The 20,090-nt window shown below is 49.8% G+C and overlaps 1 protein-coding gene across 3 annotated transcripts in view; it reads left to right on the plus strand.

The window, feature by feature from the left end:
• Positions 1-19,502, plus strand: part of srgap3 (SLIT-ROBO Rho GTPase activating protein 3) — a gene marked incomplete at both ends in the record, with an annotated part of 88,688 nt that extends 69,186 nt beyond the window's left edge. For 2 of the 3 annotated variants that reach the window (XM_080548109.1, XM_080548110.1), the window contains 11 exons: positions 874-904; positions 1,593-1,653; positions 2,416-2,493; positions 2,906-3,040; positions 4,437-4,542; positions 6,253-6,480; positions 9,462-9,535; positions 14,938-15,118; positions 16,297-16,446; positions 17,259-17,574; positions 19,035-19,502. In XM_080548109.1, the coding sequence (XP_080404235.1) occupies positions 874-904; positions 1,593-1,653; positions 2,416-2,493; positions 2,906-3,040; positions 4,437-4,542; positions 6,253-6,480; positions 9,462-9,535; positions 14,938-15,118; positions 16,297-16,446; positions 17,259-17,574; positions 19,035-19,502 (1,828 nt within the window). Of the gene's footprint in view, positions 1-367; positions 471-873; positions 905-1,592; positions 1,654-2,415; positions 2,494-2,905; positions 3,041-4,436; positions 4,543-6,252; positions 6,481-9,461; positions 9,536-14,937; positions 15,119-16,296; positions 16,447-17,258; positions 17,575-19,034 lie in introns of all 3 variants that reach the window. The other variant, XM_080548108.1, reaches the window with a different exon arrangement.
• Between the last annotated feature and the right edge of the window lie 588 nt (positions 19,503-20,090).

A 20,090-nucleotide genomic window follows, 5' to 3' on the forward strand; every position in this document is an offset into this window, starting at 1 on the left:
TGCCAGACCCCCGAAAGGGGGCCGAGCCCTCCCAGAGCGAAATAGAGGCTGATTAGAGGTCAGATCCATCAGGTTTGAATAACACCCAGACGTTATATAGAAACGTTTCGCCTCTGTGACATTTTCAACACTGTGGCTATATAGATCGCTTCCTGCTGCCCCCCCCACACGCGCGTTTCCTGTCCCTGTATAGAGAGGATATTTCTGAAGGTGGAAAGAACGTCATGAGACTGCTGTTGAGAGACTGTTTTTACCTCACCGTACCTGCATTTCAACCTCCTGTGTTCTACTGTGTTCACGGTATATGCTGTTTTTCTGTCCGTCCCCCCCCCCCCCCCCACCCCCCGATCACCCCTCATCTCTCCAGGCCCCCCACCCTTCCCCCTAAACCACAGAAAATGCGGAAGCCTAGGCCTCGCTCCGTCTATAACCATAAGCTGTTTAACGGCAATATGGAGACGTTCATCAAGGTACCCCTCCCCCACGAAGCTGTGGTTGTGTGAATGAGCGTCCCCCCCCTGTGGGGCTGGAGAGGGAGGGGGCGGCTAGGTCCCTCCCTTTCTCTCTCTCTCTCTCTCTCTCTCTCTTTCTCTCTCTCTATCCTTCATTGCTCTTGCTTGTCCTGTAACCGACCGTCTTTAACCTCACCCTCTCTCCCTCTCTCCCTCTCTCCCTCATGGCTCTGGTGAAGCTCACGGACAGGGGTAGGGTTAGTCTGTGCTAGTCATACCAGCCCCCATCCGTCCCTGCGCTTAGTCCTCCAGTCCTCCAGGGGGCGCTCTGTCTGTCATCTGTGCTTCTCTAACCGTGTGGTTCTCTTGCCTCCTTTCCTTCCTCTTTGCATCTTCCTCGCTGCGCTGCTTTCTGTCCCAGGGGAAGACGGAATGCCCGTACCCGCAACCAGGTACTACCAGAGAGGGAGGGGTATAGGCTACAGCTGGTTTCTGCTTCCCCCCCCCCCCCCCCCCCCCCGCCCCCACCACACACACACACACACACACACACACACACCCTCACAAACACACTGTGGTGCTAATGAGCTACGCTAGCATGTCACTGCTGCTTCACTTGTTTCATGACTGTTTGCTTGCTTTAACGAGGAGGCTGTGAATAATAATGCGCCGCTATCTTTCACTTTTATGCCGCTCGTTTAAATGCGGGCGCACATCGCTGTTTATGAACCTATCAGGATGGGGCATTTGTTACTTTATTGAAGGGCGCAGGCCTCGAATGCTCAATGCTTTGGCCTCTTTGCCTCTGGCGTTATGTCTAGGCCAGGGATACGATACGAACCCTGGCCCTGGAGAGCCAGCAGTGACTCCATGTTTTTTTGTTCCAGCCTAGCGCTAACACACCCATCCACTGGTCTTCAGAACCTTGATTAGCTGAGTCGGGTCGGGTGTGTCACTGCTGTGCCGGGACAGAAACATGTAGAACTGCAACTCTACAGGGGTTGAGGACAACTGTTCTCTAGATTAGTAGTGATTGATAACAATGTCTTGTCAATTAGTTTTTGGGGCATTTGTGTTGTTGAGAGTAATTTTTTTCCTCTCAAGTCTTTGTACTCATTTGAGACATCTATGCCCCCTCAGGATTCGGGTCAACCCATTCCACTTGTTGTCGAGAGCTGCGTTCGGTACATCAACCTCTACGGTAAGCGGTTCTGCTCACAATCACACCTCACCGACAGCGTTCAACCTTCCAGGGGGGGTTCAAGGGGGGTGTTCAAAAGAACAGGGTCAAGCTGTAGAACTCCTCAGTGGACTCTTCAAATCTTATTGGAAATGACAGAAACTCTTATTTTCGCCAGAGGTAAATCCGTTTTCCCCAAAACAGCCCCAAGGTTAGAGAGTGAACCAGCGAACCTTCTTACGCCTCGATCCCCCTCGGCTCTCAGCTGGGTGTGAAGGACCTAACGAGTCCATGACAGGCGGATCACACATAGGGAGTTTTGACAGGCCCCTGTTAGTCTTTGTTTACGAGTCTATCTCCATCTTGTCTACCTTCACATTTGACACTGAGCTAGCATTGTACATCCCCCTCCCCCCCCCCCTTTCTACGAAACCTAATGAAACCCCCAAAAACTGATTAGGGGGGTCTCTCTAACAGAAACCATATGCTGCCAGCAGGCTGAAGAGGCCCTCTCTCAACATCCCTTTACGACTAGATTACATTTCCTGCTCTCTGTGTCGTTCGTGGGTTTCCAGACTTTGTTTCATGTGTATGGCGTATGGCGTTTGGCCGTGGAGATAATGGAGGGCTAGCTAGCTTAGGCCGGACTCTCTCTCATTCATCTCTCTCTCTCTCTCTCTCTCTCTCACTCTCTCTCTCTCTCTCTCTCTCTCTCTCTCTCACACTCTCTCTGTCTCTCTCTCTCTCTCTCACTCGCGGGGTATCTGGTTTCTGTGCTTTCAGGTCTGCAGCAGCAAGGCATATTCCGAGTGCCAGGATCCCAGGTGGAGGTCAATGATATTAAAAACTCATTTGAGAGAGGTGAGTCCCTGGGTAGGATGGCAGTCTTTTGGTAATTGATTATCATTTGTTTTCCCCCCTGCTGCAGCCTCGGGAGAAGTGACACAACAAACTCACTGAACCCCCGGATTATCTATTTGTATGTTTTGTTTCGTATCGAGTGCAAAAAAGAAAGCAGCATCCGCATACTCAAAACTGTGCAAAAAAAAAACGACGTTTAGCGCGAGCTTTCGGTCATAGAAAGTTCTTCAGGCGTCTGTTATGTCACGTCTTGTTTCTTGACCCCAATGTAGCAAATAACAACCTCTTATGCTTTATGCGATCATTTCAATTATTACTATAACATGTCTGTTAACTCGTGTCCTCTTTACCGACCTGTCTGGTCCAGAATCTTTCGTACTGATCACACACTGTTGTCGTGGTTTTTTACCAGGTGAAGACCCATTGGTCGACGACCAGAACGACCATGACATCAACTCCGTGGCCGGGGTGCTCAAGCTGTACTTCAGGGGGCTGGAGAACCCACTGTTCCCCAAGGAACGCTTCCTGGACCTCATGTCTACCATCAGTGAGTATGGTCCCTGTGCACAGAGTATTGATTGATTGATTGATTGATTGATTGATTTCCATTTGGGTAAAAAGTACAGACGGTACATCCCAGAGGATAGCACCTAAAAGTGTACTCGTTTCCAACGTGCTCCTCGTTGGAAGACAACAAAGAACAACAAAGACAAGAACATACAAAAACAATACACCAAGAAACATACAAAGAGCATACAATACACCAGAACATGCAAGTTACAATCAGAATACAGTTGGTCATTCTTTACACAACAAGTGCTGCGTATCAGTGTGTATGTGTATGGGTAATAGTGTGTATGACTATGCGTGTAGCGTGTAAGCGTGTAAGACTAGGTGTACGCATTGTATAGTTGTCAAATCAAAGCCTAATGCCTGTGGAAAACGTTCTTCCTGAGATGTACCATGACCTGACCAGTACAAACATTTAGAGAGGGCGCCAACTAGTAACTGATCAGTGGAGGCTGGCGGAGGTCGAAAACGGAGGATGGGCTCACGGTAATGCATTGAATGAAACGCTTGTTTTTGTCACCGTTCCTCATTCCTTTCCATGCGATACGGTGAGCCCCTCCTCCGATTTCTACCGCCACCAGCCTCCCCTGTAACTGAGGTAGTACTTAACCCTTAAACTATGTCGACAGTGTGTCAAGGCCTCTATGTCTACAGTGTGTCAAGACCTCTCTGTCTACAGTATGTCAAGGCCACACACCAGCTCCTCAGATATACATTCATCACCTCCTTACCCTCCTCCAACCCACCTCACCCGCAGTGCTTTATGGGAGAGCAGAGAAGGGGGAAGGGGGGAGGGAGAGAGAGACAGAGGGAAGGAGGGAGGCACGCGGTGCGGCACATGGAAACAATCTCAACACCACAGCCCCCCCCCCCCCCCCCCACTCTCTATCTGCCTGTCTGTGATTTAATAGAAACCCAATAGGAAGAGAAGAATGGTGGGGGGGCCTGGGGGGGGTCAGTCTGCTAGGCTGTACACCACAGCTCCTTTCCCCCCCTCTTATCATTTAATTTGCCACAGCCCTCTCGTTTATGGGAGGAGGGGTGTGTGTGTGTGTGTGTGTGCGTGCGTGCGTGCGTGTGCGTGCGTGTGCGAGGGGGGGGGGTTGTGACATGTGTCAAGTCACAGTGATGTGATAGCACTGCTCCGTTTGTGTCATACTTACTCTGTACCCCCCCCCCCCGTGACTGACAGCTCCCTGATAAGGTTCTGGCTTGTGCTGTGTCTTCAGAGGAGGCAGGCGGTGGTGTCACAGGGCACCATGTATGTCCCCCCCTAGTATTCACGAGTCACGTCCGAATCTTCCTGCCATTAATCTGGTGCTCGGCAGCTGAGTGACCCCCCCCCCCCCCTGCGCCTCTCCTCTCGTTTTCAGAGCTGGAGACGAACCCAGAGAGGGCTCATCACGTCCAGCAGATCATCGTGACTCTTCCTCGGACCGTCATCATCGTCATGAGATACCTGTTTGCGTTCCTCAACCAGTGAGTCTGCCTGACACGCTGTAATAACACTGTTATTACCTCAGTATTACAGCCCTATTACAGGTGACGAGTGACAGTCAGTTATCCCTATGCTAGTGTCTGTAAAAAAACGTTTTTCTTCTATCACGACGACTGCCAATGCCCGCTGGCCTGAGCTAGATTACTTTTCCTGCTACGACTGGTGGATTGATGATTCACTTACTTAGTCAAGTGTATTGATTGTATAAGTCGCTTTGGAATAACGCGTCTGCTAAATACCAAACATTTAAACATTTAAAATGTATGTGATGGGCAGGGTTCAGAGATGAAGACTCAAACTCGTCTACCATGAGGCCAAGAGGGCTTCCTCAAGGTCTGAGGGGACGACGTTTGACTTTGCATGTCTCAGACAGGGGCTACGGTACTTCATCACGTATATTGTTTAACAGCAGGGGGTAAACGTCTGAAATCATAACTCTTAAATACATCTCATAGTCTTGGGGAAGGGAAAAAAAGCTTAAAAAGCTTAAACCAGCAAACTTCTGAATCGCTGGAGAGCGAGAGGAAAAGACATTCATTTTCCAAAGAGTTATCGAACAGACTACCGTTCACATCCCATTTCTTACCGCGTCTGTCTATGGCGCTTTTAGAAGTTATTTACGGGCCCGCAGAAGAAAAAAAAACCTCATCCCTCACAGAAGTAATATACCTGTCCTATTTTTTATTGGGCTGTTATTGATGCTTGGTTCCCTCCTGCAGAACAAAGAGTTTGATTTCACATCCTGAGTTTTACTTCTGTATTTAAACCCACCACCCCCTTCCCTCCCCTCCAGAGTTTGGAGCGGTTCCATATGTTAGCTTTACTGCTTTTACTCCACCATGTCGACACAGAACTGGGTCTGATGACGACCTTCTCTTAAAGCTGATGAGTGTGTGAGGTCACGGCACGCCCGCTAGGTGCTTTTTGAAAGTCTCCTTAAACCAAGGATGGGGTTATTGATCGCCTTGTTAAAGCCAGCAGATGCTTTGAGGGCATGCTTGTTAAGCTGGGGACGGGTGTGGGAACTCAGGCTAAAGCTAAACGGGTAGATTGACTGTGAGAGAGGCGCTAGCTCAACTGGGACGTGGTGAGGTTAGCGTAGGGGAAACCAGTGAGGCTTTTTAAGGATGTGGTTGAGGTAGTAGATGATTCAGTTCAGTACGGTTCTGTAGCTACTATATCAGTACCTCTCAACTGCCTGTCGAGACGTCAACTCCCTGCTCTCTATTGAAGAGTCCCAAACGTCATGAGACTTATAACTTGTGGGCGACAGTATAGTTGACTATAGTATCGGAAAACAAATGTGGGAAATAAATAAATAAATGGGATTCATTTACATTTACATTTTTGCCATTTAGCAGACGCCTTATTCCAAAGCGACTTACAATCAATACATTTGACTAAGTAAGTGAATCATCAATCCACCAGTCGTAGCAGGAAAAGTAATCTAGCTCAGGCCAGCGGCCATCGGCAGTCGTCGTGATAGAAGAAGAACGTTTTTTTTACAGACACTAGCATAAGGGATAACTGACTGTCACTCATCACCTGTAATAGGGCTGTAATACTGAGGTACATTCCCTCATGGGACTCCCGTCTTATACTATGAAGTACGTACGGTTTATTTCTCCCATATCTCAACTCCTCTCCCCCCCGCCCCCCCCCCCCCCCCCCCTCCCCTCTCCCCCTCCTAGCCTGTCCCAGTACAGCGATGAGAACATGATGGACGCCTACAACCTGGCCATCTGTTTCGGCCCCACCCTGATGCCCATCCCGGACGGGCAGGACCCCGTGGCCTGTCAGGCGCACGTCAACGAGGTCATCAAGACCATCATCATCAACAACGAGCTCATCTTCCCCAGCCACCGCGAGCTGGACGGGCCCGTGTACGAGAAGTGCATGTCTGGGGGAGAGGAGTACTGGTGAGTACCCTGGAGGGGGGGGGAGAGGAGTACTGGTGAGTACCCTGGAGGGGGGGGGGGGAGAGAAGTACTGGTGAGTACCCTGGAGGGGGGGGGGAGAGGAGTACTGGTGAGTACCCTGGAGGGGGGGGGGAGAGGAGTACTGGTGAGTACCCTGGAGGGGGGGGGAGAGGAGTACTGGTGAGTACCCTGGAGGGGGGGGGGGGAGGAGTACTGGTGAGTACCCTGGAGGGGGGGGGGAGAGGAGTACTGGTGAGTACCCTGGAGGGGGGGGGGGGAGGAGTACTGGTGAGTACCCTGGAGGGGGGGGGGGAGGAGTACTGGTGAGTACCCTGGAGGGGGGGGGGGAGTACTGGTGAGTACCCTGGAGGGGTGGGGGAGGAGTACTGGTGAGTACCCTGGAGGGGTGGGGGGAGTACTGGTGAGTACCCTGGAGGGGGAGGGAGAGGAGTACTGGTGAGTACCCTGGAGGGGGGGGAGAGGAGTACTGGTGAGTACCCTGGAGGGGGGGGGGAGTACTGGTGAGTACCCTGGAGGAGTGGGGGAGAGGAGTACTGGTGAGCACCCTGGAGGGGGGGCGAAACACGGCGCTAATACTTCACATGAAAGGGCCCTTTAGGGGAATGGAAAGGGGGAATGGAATTCAGATTTTGTCATTGCACAGAGTACAGAGAAATGCTCTAGAGGGGGCATCTCGGAAAGGGGTCACATCCCACAGCTATTGTAGGTGTAGGGTTTAGTGTCTTGCTCAGGGACACTTCGACACGTGGTCCACCGGGGATTCGAACCGCCGCAAGCTGCCGTCTTTGTGACCATTAGACGCCCCTTTATAAAGGTTTTTAATAATTTTTGATTGATGAACTATTTTGATAACGTTTTATAATTTCATAATCAGTATTTTATTGACTTTTTCACATTTGGTCAACACATTTCTCGACCCATACAACTTTTGTATAACAATATCACAGAATAACTCTTGCTGTCACCAAACTTACCAAACAAAAATAATATAGAGAAAAGGACAAAATATAAAATTAAAATAAAAATAAATAAAAAAGCACCCATAGATCACATACACATTACATTCATCACTCATCCAATTTATTAACTTCAGTCTTACTACCGATTAGCAATATATCCCAAGTAGCCTCCCCATTTTGCTGTGTATTGTTCAGTTCTGTCCATAGAGCTGAAGGACATTTGTTTGTATGATGCCACTGTTCAACAAACAGTTTGATAAGTAAGATTAATAAGTAATTAGTAGTTTCTAAACTAGTTATAAATCATGTATGAACCATTTATAAAGGGCTTACCTTTTCATGTAAAGTGTTACCGACACCTTCTAACGTGGGAAAGTGTCACCGAAGATTCACAGTGATTGTTGCTTGCACTTGGTTCTGTATGTTTGTTGTGAAACGTGGAGCTTTCCGCCAGACAGTACGGTTGGTGTTTGAACAGATGGTTCACTCTGCTACAGGTTGGCATTACCGGTACATTCCAGCTTGATAATTGAGTGAGAAGATGTGAGGTAATTCAGATTCGTGTGCTTGACGGCCGAGCTGGGAACATCTCGTTTATGTAAAGCAGCAGTGCATTAACACTCCTACAGTACATGAGGGGGCTTTTCTGTAGCATTTTACAGACAGTGTATATGTTACGGTACATGTGGGAGGACGGTACATGTGGGAAAACTAGGGTTAGGGTTAGGTGCTACGTCGACTTGGTACATGCTGGCATGTCTAACCCTAATCCTATCCCTAACCCTAACCCTAACCGTAGCACCCTAGCACCTAACCCTAACCCTAGTTTTCCCACATGTACCGTCCTCCCACACCGTAACATGTAGATGAGATAATAATCATTAAGAATTCCTATATCAGTGGCTAACTGACAGGTTTGGTCTGAAAGCTAATGTGAATCAATGCTGATGTAGGCCCCACAGTTGAATTAAACCTTCACTTGGAGTCGATCCAAATAACATGTAGCTCATCTCTCCCGAAGACAAAATGTGTTCAACTGTGGGGGGACAGGTCAGTTCACATCAGCATTGATTCGCATTAGCTTGTAGACCAAACCTGTCAGCATTTAACGCTCATGTGTGTGCCTCCTAGTTGAGTTACTCCCTTACTTGGAACTGATTCCCGCATTATTACCTCAAACATCTGTCCTGGAGCAGGAATTAGACTGGCCCGCTGACAGTGTATGCTGTGGGCTGTTACTGTACATGGGACCCTGCGTAGTGGGGGGATGTTGAGGTTACTAGAGTTCATGAATCTCTAGCTTGACCAGTGGATATTTAGGACCAGAGTGTCCCTGACAACCTTTTTACTAGCTCAGTTACCAGCTCAGTGGCCTTGCGGTTAGAGTGTCCGCCCTGAGATCTGGAGGTCGTGAGTTCGATCCCCGGCCGAGTCATACCAAAGACTATAGAAACGGTACCCGATGCCTCCCTGCTTGGCACTCAGCATTAAGGGTTGGATTGGGGGTAAGACCCTGCCACATACCAGCGTCATGTCCAGGGGGTGTACCGCCTCACGCTACGGAAACAGGAGATAGGCTCCTGCTCCTATGCGCCATTAGGCTCGAGAACCATCGGTTCTCAAGGCTACTTACTTACTTACAGTGCATGGGGCGTCTTATCCTACTAAAGGGGTGTTGCAGGTGTGCTGGGAGCACGAGCGAGTCAAGCTTTGGGTGGCTGGGGGATAACGAGGGAGATGGGACTGTATGGAAGTGTGTTAAGCCCCACAGTGTTAGCCCACCATGGTTACTCACAACACCAGTGGTTGACTGAGAGCTGTTGGAGAGATGACGCAAATGCAGGGATGGAGTTGATCCCTCGTCAGGCTGATATAGGAGGGAATAGGTCATCTTTACCAGAGGGGTGGGGGGGGGTGGGGGGCACAGAAGCAGCAGCAACTCAACCAATCACAGGGTGTGACACATCTGACTGGCCCACTTCTCCCTGTGTCTCCTGACAGTGACAGCCCCCACAGCGAGCCGGGGACCATCGACGAGGCCGACAACGGAACCGAGCCACACACCAGCGAAGACGGTCAGTAACACGTCAAGTTCACTTGACTACCCCGAGACACTGTTGATATGTGGAGGAACTGCTTCGGAGTTTGACTCTTATTCAGAGTGACAAGGCGTGTTTTGCACTCTTATTGTAGTGAGTCATAAAGACGAGTGAGCAGAAACATCAGAATCGCTACGTGGCTTTTTGAAAAGGGGGACTGTAGCTAGCTAGCACTGTTATTGCACCATTTCCCTTGTCGTGTGTCCTGTTTCCTTCTTCTCTTGGCGACAACGAGTGAATTCATGACTCTGTTTGAAATGTTTGTTGTTAACTGCTTCTACAAGAGGCGCTTTGTCATCATGTTAGCAATGCTTTCCGCCGAGATGAGTATTATGAAATGTTGTCTCGTCTATTTTGTCAAGACGGAGGACTCTTTCCTCATCGAAATCTCGGTGTTCTCTGGCTCTGTGTCCGGCAGCTCTGTCTGCATCAGATGCAGAAAGGGCCACTGGGGCCTTCCGTTCAGAGGGATATGTAGAGTATGTCATTCAGCCAGTGAGCTGTTCAGTTTTAAAGCGGGTCGGTCAGGAGACAGAACCGTGATTTATCTTCAGCCCCGCATCCCCCCGGGGTCCAGAGGGGGAGAGATTGATCGGCTACATCAATTCACCACAGCAGCAGTTCTGTGGACATGAATTATAGATCTGATAGCACTGCTGGACAAGTGATATCAGTTTACAGTTGTCTCAGAGCTCACATCATATCCAGTATTATAGGCCTTGTTGAGAGGAGGAGGTTATTATCTTGATGAGACGGATGGGTGTGATATATTCATAATGCACGCCGTTTAGCAGACGCTTTTCATCCAAACGACTTATACTAGTACGGCGAGTGCATCCTTGTTTTTTTCCTCTATATACGGTCCCGAGCTGGAATCAAACTCACGCCCTTAGCATGGCTAGCACCGTGCTCCACCGATGGTGCCACCACGTATGGGAGTGGAATGTGGGCTGTTAGAAGACTCTGGAGATGGAGGTGCCTGAAGCATGGACTGACCTTATTCTCTGTGTGTGCTGCGTAAGGCTGGAGACAAGAACAAGGCACGTCTCAGATAGACTTTGACAGCTTAGATCTGGGAAGGGGCACTTGGTGCTTGAAGCTGGAGACAGGTTGTGTGCACATTGTTTCCCCCCCCCCCCCTTGTTTTCTCTCTTGGTCTCCTCCCATGGGCCTTTGTAGTCTCTCTCTCTCTCTCTCTCCTTCCTTCATTCTCTCTATCTCTCTCTCTCTCTCCCTCCCACCCACCCTCTCCCCCCCCACTTTCTCTCCTCCCAGGCTCACTCTTTGTTCAGCATTAGTCAACAGCTCCCGTGGGACACCCTCCTTTGTGTGCTGTGTTTTCCCCCGTTTCTCCTCAGAGCTCTGACAGAATAATTGGGGAGAACGTGTCTCGGGGAAAAAAAAACACAAAAAAACACGAGAAACACACATGAGATTGTATCTCGTCTGCCGTCGATCAGCTGCCTCCGAATAGGGCCAGATCCCCCGTAACCTATGACGCTGGGTTACGCTGGGTTAGAGCTGAGGCTAGGGTTACCCTATCTGGGAGCTCCATCTGGTAGTGATGCGTGTGTTTGTAATTATTGCTGACAACCTCTCCAAACCCCTCTGAACCGAAAGGCTGAACAAAGGCTGGCCTGCCCCCCCCCGCCCCCCCCCACATACACACACACACACACACACACACACAGCTTAGCTCTTCTCTGGCCTGGTCTGTGTTGCCTGAGGAGAGCTCAGGGGAAGTGAAGGCGCAGGGCTCCTGGATCTTGGCTCTGGACGGTGGTCTCCCCTCTGGTTGATTGGAGTGCTTGGAGAGGAATGGGGAGTCACATGGTGTTGCTGGCTCTCTCTCAGACCTGAGGCGATACCGCCCTCCACTGCCCTCGCGCTGGAACTAGAAAAAACATGGCTGCAGAGAGAAGAGAAGACAGCAGCTGGGACTGAAGCGAGAGCGAGAGCACCATGTAGGCTACATCATTCTCTCTACTGTCGTTTGACCAGTGTTGCTATCAGTACATAATAAATACATGTGGAAAACATTCAGGTGGTGTAATGGTGTGGGGAATGTTTTCTCGGCACACTTTGGGCCCAGTTAATACCAGTCAATCATAGCCTATTTGAGTATTGTTGCTGACCATGTGCATCCCTTCATGAACACAATGTACCCATCTTCTATTGGCTACTTCCAGCATGATAATGCACCATGTCACAAAGCAGAAGTCGTCTCAAACGGGTTTTTATGAACATGACAATGAGTTCAGTGGCCTTCCCAGTCACTGGATCTGAATCCAATGCAACACCTTTGGGATGTGGTAGAACGGGAGATTCACGGCTCGAAAGTGCAAGGAATGAATCAATGCCGTGAAGAATCGAGGCTGTTTTGAGAGCAATGGGAGGCCCTAACCCAGTATTAGTATAGTGTTCCTAATAAAGCGTTTCGATGAGTGTATATTTTGTTTGGAGAAGAAGATAAGTGGTACTGACGATGGTCAGGCTCAATTTCGTCATTTTTGTGCCAACAGACATCGCAGTAAGAGAGTGAACCCTAAATTGGCATAAATGCCTAAGGGCTTAGTCTGTTCTGTTAGCAGAGGAGACAAGATGTTCCCGATCTCTCTCTCTCTCTCTCTCTCTCTCTCTCTCTCTCTCTCTCTCTCTCTCTCTCTCTCTCTCTCTCACTGTCTATCTGTCTATCTGTCTCTCTCTCTTTCTGCCGTCCCTCCCTTTGCTTCTCTCTGTTATGTAGGTAATTTCACCCCTGGATGGAGATCCTAATGGAACTGATTGGGGCTTTCTGGTCGACTTGGAGATTCTCTGCCAAGAGCCGATTTATTTTATACATGTGCTTAACCTGGGCTGACCCCCCCCCCCGCTGTCTGAGCCATAGAGACACAACGAGGCTTGGCTGCGTAGAGTGGTCAGGGCCCAGCCAGGCCCGTGCCACAAAGCCTCTTCTTCTAAATGAAATCTAGATAGGAAATCTAAATCTGACAGCCTGGGGGGACAGGGCTCACGTCCCTTTTTGCATTTTGAGTACTACTCACTAAATATGCATGTTTATTTTTTTGGGACACTGTCACACAACCAGAAATGGGTTTTTTCCCTTATAGTGCGTGTGTGTCCAAATCGCCAGGTCTTTTGTGTGATTAATGATATCAGCCTGGCCCCAGGTTCTGTGTGTGTGTGTGTGTGTGTGTGTGTGTGTGTGTGTGTGTGTGTGTGCGCGTGTGTGCGTGTGTGTGTGTGTGTGTGCAGCCATGCCTCCTACTCGTCCCCCCTCATCCCCCTCACCCGCTCCCCCATTACCCTGGCAGTGTCCCAGTGGGACAGAGGGGTTTGTAGCAGAGGGACAGCTCTAATCTCTGGTTCAGGGTAGAGTTGTGATGTTTGCTTATAGATAGATAGATAGATAGATCGATAGATCGGTAGGTAGATAGATAGATACTTTATTGATCCCTAGGGGGAAATTAAGTTACAGCAGCTCACACCACAAACAACAACAACAACAAAATATAAATATATATTGAATAATAATAGAATAGCATTTAAAAATGAATAGAAAATAGACATAAATAGACATCTGAACCATTATGGACTGTACAGTAAGAACAGTCCAGTATGATGTAACATTCCCCAGCCTGACTCTGATCACCCTGATAGAGCCAGCTAGAGGAGGAATAGTACAGTCTTATCGCGGCATGCAGAAAAGATCTCCTATAGCGCTCCTTAGTGCAGCGTGGTTGTAAAGATCTCCTATAGCTCCTTAGTGCAGCGTGGTTGTAAAGATCTCCTATAGCGCTCCTTAGCGCAGCGTGGTTGTAAAGATCTCCTATAGCGCCCCTTAGTGCAGCGTGGTTGTAAAGATCTCCTATAGCTCCTTAGTGCAGCGTGGTTGTAAAGATCTCCTATAGCGCTCCTTAGCGCAGCGTGGTTGTAAAGATCTCCTATAGCGCCCCTTAGTGCAGCGTGGTTGTAAAGATCTCCTATATGAATGAATGAATGAACGTGGTTGTAAAGATCTCCTATAGCGCTCCTTAGCGCAGCGTGGTTGTAAAGATCTCCTATAGCGCTCCTTAGCGCAGCGTGGTTGTAATAGTCTGTTGCTAAAGCAGCTTCTCTGTTCTGCCACAGTGTCATGTAGGGGATGGGAGGAATTCATGATGACCAGGAGTTTGGTCCTCATCCTCCCATTGGCCACCTCCTCCACTGTGTCCAGGACCATGTGGTATGGACTAATACAACCTCTGCCTTTGTGTAGCTGTCCTCTCAAGAGGCCAAATGAAGCTTGTCATGGGGTTAGTTAGTGTGTGCATGTGTGTGAGCCTGAACCTCAACAAGCCTATTCCCAGAGCAGGGCGGCTGGTGAGTAGGTGGTGAGAGCGGGCGCCATACGAAGCCAATCAGACGCTCAAACACAAAGCTTGTACACGTGCTTGAAAACCCGGAGTAAACGAGTACCACTCTGAACGATGCCCTCTGTTTGAGGAGAGTAGCGTTATGAAATCAACTCTCATCTCATTTTCTCTCTCTCTCTCTCTCTCCCTCTCTCTCTCTCTTCCTCTCTCTCTCTCTCTCTCTCTCTCTCTCTCTCTCTCTCTCTCTCTCTCTCTCTCTCTCCAACTCAGACAGAGCGTAGACTTCTGTGTCTGCCTCAAGGTTTGGAAATATAATCTCAGCCTTTATTATATCATTTGGAGCCTCCCTGCTATCCAGACAGTGTGGTGACAGCTCCTGCAGTGTTTCTGCAATCAGTGAGTGACTGAGTGAGTGTACTCTGGACCTGCGCCCTGAGGCCGTCCGCCCTGGGAACATGAAGACATGTTCTCATTGTCTAGCCACACAGTCGGAGGTCTGTGGTAATTAGAGCAAAAAGGACATGAAGTCAGTGAAGCAGCTGGATACAGTCACACACACACGTGAATCTAATGGTAGGCTAGGCTAGGCTAGGCTAATCGGTCCACACTCCACCTCACAATGGCCGTGAGATGTGTGATACTAAATGTGAAAGTGGGATCCTTGGTACTGGTACCCAATCTGTCTGACGTCACCCCGCTGAAGGTTAGATTTAAAACAGCTATGGTTAAGGTTAGGGTTAGGGTAAAGGTTAGGTTAAGGTTAAAGTGATAGTTGGTTATGGTTAGGGTTAGGCATTAGATTAGGGTCATCCCAAGGATCCCATTTCGCCTCTAACTGATGTGCGATATAGAACCAGAACGTGGAACCGATGGCTTGCGGATGTTTCTAAACCTTCTTCTCTCCTCACTTCAGTTCATTGATGTATTTTTTTAATGCTATATGTATAAAGCACTTTGAATTTCACCTGTTTGAATGAAATGTGCTCTACAAATGAACCTGCCTTGACCTTGCCTCGTCCACAGAGGTGGAGCAGATCGAGGCCATCGCCAAGTTCGACTACGTGGGGCGCACCCCCCGGGAGCTGTCCTTTAAGAAGGGGGCGTCGCTGCTGCTGTACCACCGCGCCTCCGAGGACTGGTGGGAGGGGCGGCACAACGGCGTGGACGGACTGATCCCCCATCAGTACATCGTGGTGCAGGACCTGTGAGTAACGGACCGTCGTTAACGTCAAAAGTTCTCGGGGCTAACGCCTTCGGACGTCCCGGAGGTTTGTCTTACCTTGACCCCCCGGTCGAAACAAAGACTTAAAGGAAACCTTTTCATCTCTTGGGAGCGGCTGTGGGGCGCAGGAGGTAGACCCGGCGTCTAACGATCGCAAGGTCGGCAGATCGGCGGTTCGAGGCCCCGGCTGGCCACATGTCGAGGTGTCCTTGGGCGAGACGCTGAACCCCAAATTACTCCCAATGAGCGGGCCGGCGCCTTGCATGTTAGCTTGCCGCCATTGGTGTGTGAATGTGTGTGTGAATGGGTGAATGAGAGGCCATTGTAAAGCGCTTCAAAAATAAGTTGCTATATACAGTAAGTCAGTCCATTGACCAATTATCTCTTTTCGGCGCTAGCTCCATACTTCAGACACACAGCCGTCATCATCACGCAGCGTCGTTAGTGGGTAAAGAACAGCCAGCCGTGCAGTCAGTCAATCTGTCTGTCAGTCCCCCTCTCTGGGTCTGACGAGCAGACATATTCAGTCAGTCAGTCAATTAATTTAGTCACTCAAGTAAAGCAAGCCGTCAGTTCAATCATTAAGTGTAGTCATTTATGTTTTCCCCCACAACTCTGTGAAGTGTAAAAACCGGGAGTGAAAGTACTTTGAAGTGGCAGGTGTATCGCAAGCTTACTATTTTCATTGAAGTTAGGAAACACACATCAGAAACACTTATGTAAAAGTCCTTAACTGTGTGTCGCAAAGACGTAGATAAATCATTCAAACCATGCTTCATGTATAAATCTCCCTGACAACTTCGACGTTATCGCTTTATCCTGTCAAATGAAAGCCAAAGTAGGCGTAATGGCTCAAATGAATTCACCGAAAACTCCTGCAGTTATTAACTCCCCTTTTTAAATGGAAGCAGTGTTTTGAAAGATGAACCACTTTGCCTCCAATTACGACGGTAACCGATGGCCGCTGAAGTTGATTTCATGAATGTATTTGTATCGCAAGGCGACAGTTAAGGCAGTAAGATTTCCTGTTCCTTCCTACTAATAAGTCAAAAGCACGGCACTGCGGCAATAAATATGCTCCAATTACATTAAGTAGAGTCTAGCAACGACTTAAGCTGCTGTAGGAGTGATCTCTCTCTCTCTCTCCCTCGTTCTCTCAGGGATGACGCTTTCTCAGACAACCTCAGCCAGAAAGCCGATAGCGAAGCTAGCAGCGGGCCGCTCTTGGATGACAAGGCCTCGTCCAAAAACGACGTCCCGTCCCCCTGCGAGCACTCGCCCGACTACAACTTTGGAGGCGTCATGGGGAGGTGAGAGTTCGTAACACTCCAACACCATTTTCACTGTTTCATTTTCTCCATCTGTCCCAAGCTGTATCCCCCTGTATTATACTGTATTGTGTAATGTCACGCTGCCCCGGTCTTATCTCTTCACTACACTGGCTACACCCGATGGTGGAACGAGCTTCCCACAGCTGTCAGAACTGCAGAGTCACTCCCCAAACTTCTGTCGGAGACTGAAGACCTCCATCTCTTCAGGCTACACCTTAACTGCTCCTCCTGAGACATCTACTACCCCCCAGCACTGTGTCTCTCCTGAGACACCTGCTTCCCCCTATGCTGTGTCTCCTAAGATGTCTACTAGCCCCTTCCTGTTTCTATAAAAAAACTACTACTTAGTCAAATGTATTGATTGTAAGTCGCTTTGGGATAAGGCGTCTGCTAAATGTAAAAAATGTAAATGTAAGTCTGTACGTCTCTGTGTGTGTCCCTCCTCATAGAGTCTGTGTGTGTGTGTGTGTTCCCTCCTCATAGAGTCTCTGTGTGTGTTCTCTCCTCATAGAGTCTCTGTGTGTGTTCTCTCCTCATAGAGTCTCTGTGTGTGTTCTCTCCTCATAGAGTCTCTGTGTGTGTTCTCTCCTCATAGAGTCTCTGTGTGTGTTCTCTCCTCATAGAGTCTCTGTGTGTGTTCTCTCCTCATAGAGTCTCTGTGTGTGTCCCTCCTCATAGAGTCTCTGTGTGTGTTCTCTCCTCATAGAGTCTCTGTGTGTGTTCTCTCCTCATAGAGTCTCTGTGTGTGTTCTCTCCTCATAGAGTCTCTGTGTGTGTTCCCTCTCTCATAGAGTCCGGTTACGGTCGGACGGGGCTGCGGTCCCGCGGCGTCGGAGCAGCACAGACACCCACAGCCCTACCCGGGGCACGGACACCCCCCCGCGGGCCGCCGCCTGTCCCAGCAGCCCCCACAAGGTGGCGGTGAGCAGAGCCCGCATGGAGAGCCCGGAGAAGAGGCGCATCGGCACGTTCGGCAGCGTGGGCAGCATCAACTACCCCGACAGGAAGACCTACCCCGAGGGCCACCCCCTGAGGCCCGGGCCCGGGGCCACCCGCCACAGCAGCCTGGGGGACCACAAGGCCCTGGAGGCTGAGGCCCTGGCAGAGGTGGGGGCACTCACCCTTCCCCCTCCCCCCTCACCCCTGGGGTGCTCACCCTCACTCCTGCCCCTGTAGAACATATCGTCACCTCATCTTAAAATAATGGCTTAAGTCACTTTTGAGGCAAATTATGTTTTTGCCTAAATATCATGTATTCTATCTTATTTTACAAATGAAAAAAATCTAAAAAAATAATTTGTTGGTCCAGTTTATTCCGTTTTTCTCAAAACTTGAAAATATGACTTCAAATATAAAATCTATATACAAAATATGACTTAAGCCATTATTGGTGAAGGTGAAAGTGATGATATTGAATAATCTACACAGTCATAAATATGGACATTTTTTCTGTGCTATCCTTGATTCTAAGCAAAACCGCACCAGCATACTGTGTATTTCATGGCCTATACTGAAAATGAAGTCACTGGCAGAGAGGACAAATTAATCACGGGTTAACCCCCTCACCGGCCTCCGGTTCTCACTGCATAGCAGCGTGATGATGATCTCTGGCGCTAATGAGAGCCGTCTTCTGTCCGGGCCACGTTTCAGCCCTGCGTGTCCAGACTCAGGAGACGGCGTAGGTGGATGATTAAAGCCTAGCTCTGGTCTTTAATTATTCTGCGCGGTCTTCGCTTAATTTGTTATTCAGACGGGAGAGCTCAGCAAAACAGAGACGGAGGGAGGGCGTGTGTGTGCATGTGTGCGTCTGCGTGTCTGCGTGTGTGTTTGTGTGTCTTGTGTATATACACAATATATATAATATCATCATTATAATATAATATATACAGTATGTGATATGTGTGTGTGTGTGATTTTGTGGTGAATGTGTGATGAGTGAGACGGGGGGGGGGGGTTGTCTTGGAGATCAGAGGCAGGCCTCATGTCGTGCTGTCTGTCAGAGAGCAGCAGCTCAGGGCGGTGTGTGAATGTCAAGACCAGTCTGCAGCTGGGAGACAGACACGCCTCCTCTACTGGGAGACGTGGAGCTGAATAACAAGCTAGCACTAGCTAGCGCTGCAGTAGCTAGCACTGAAGGTTCTAATCCCAGACCCAGAGAGACCAACAAGGCACACAACTGTCTGTCAATTTGTAGATTCAATAGCACTGATCAAAGCTGTACGTTAAACATGTTAGAGATTACACTTCTCATCTGAAGTACTTCCACCTCAAAGTATGTCCTTTATCTTGTGTCAACGTGAGGGCTTCCACAGCTGCAATAACAGCAAGCTCGGCTCTGCAATAAGTTGACACTAATGATGTCCTTTGATGTCCTTTGTCTCTGTGTGTGTGTGTGTGTGTGTGTGTGTGTGTGTGTGTGTGTGTGCGCGTGTGTGTGCGTGCTTTTGGATGCGTGTGTGTGTGCCGTGTGTGTGCTTTTGGGTGCGTGTGTGTGCCGTGTGTGTATGTTTGCGTGCGCGCTTTCGGGTATGTGTGCGTGCGTGTGTGTGTGTGTGTGTGTGTGTCAGGACATCGAGAAGACCATGAACACGGCCCTCCACGAGCTGCGGGAGCTGGAGCGCCAGAACACGGCCAAGCAGGCGCCCGACGTGGTGCTGGACACCCTGGAGCCTCTCCTGAAGAACCCCCTGACCGCCACCCCCTCGGAGCCCGGCAGCCCCCTGCACACCATCATGATCCGCGACCCGGACGCCGCCATGAGGCGCAGCAGCAGCTCCACCTCGGAGATGATGAGCACCTTCAAGCCCGCCCTCTCGGCCCGCCTGGCCGGGGCCCAGCTCCGCCCGCCGCCCATGAGGCCCGTGCGTCCGCCCCCCACCGCCGGGCACCGCTCCAGCAGCTCCAGCTCCTCCGGGGTGGGGAGCCCAGCCGTCACCCCCACCGAGAAGATCTTCCTCCCCAACAACAACCCGGCGTCAAACGCCGCGGGAGCTAACGCGGCTAACGCAGCCGGGGACAAGTCAGGCACCATGTAGCTGGAGGAGGGTGGTGGTGTAGAGGGTCCTGTAGGGGGGGGTACGGTGATTCAGGGCTGCCTTGAGCAGTCGGAGGAAAGCCTGTGGGAATAGGGGGGTGATGTAGTGTTGATGATGTATGTGAGGAGGAAGCAAGGCTGGGATGTTTCCCCCTCCCTCCTTGGTTTTGTTGTTTTTTCGACTTTATTTGCTTGAATTCAGGAAGCTACTCAAGTGAGCCGGGTTGCCGTGGTGTCGAGGCAGGGTGGGAGAGGCTGTTAGCCTCGTTAGCCTCGTTTAACGTACATCACACAACAAATTCTGTGAAGCTTGATTTAAAAAAAAGAAGAAGAAGACGTGAAAAGAATGAGTAAAATCGCCTGGAAGCAAACAAGTGTTCTCTGTTTTACCTCAAAATGAAGGAAAATGTTGACCACCGTGGCCAGGTCACTCTCTCTCTAGAGCGTTTCATGGACTGCAAGTGAAGGACTTGTGAAATGATGGCATTGGTCTTCATCCTGCACTGGTTGTCCAGACGATGTCTCCTCTACCCTCCCCGGTGTGTGAGACAGCCCACTCTCTGGACTGAAGTGGACATTCAGTCTAACC

The sequence above is a fragment of the Nansenia antarctica genome, assembly GCF_963989245.1.
Source record: "Nansenia antarctica genome assembly, chromosome: 18".
In the NCBI taxonomy this organism is placed as follows: domain Eukaryota; kingdom Metazoa; phylum Chordata; class Actinopteri; order Argentiniformes; family Microstomatidae; genus Nansenia; species Nansenia antarctica.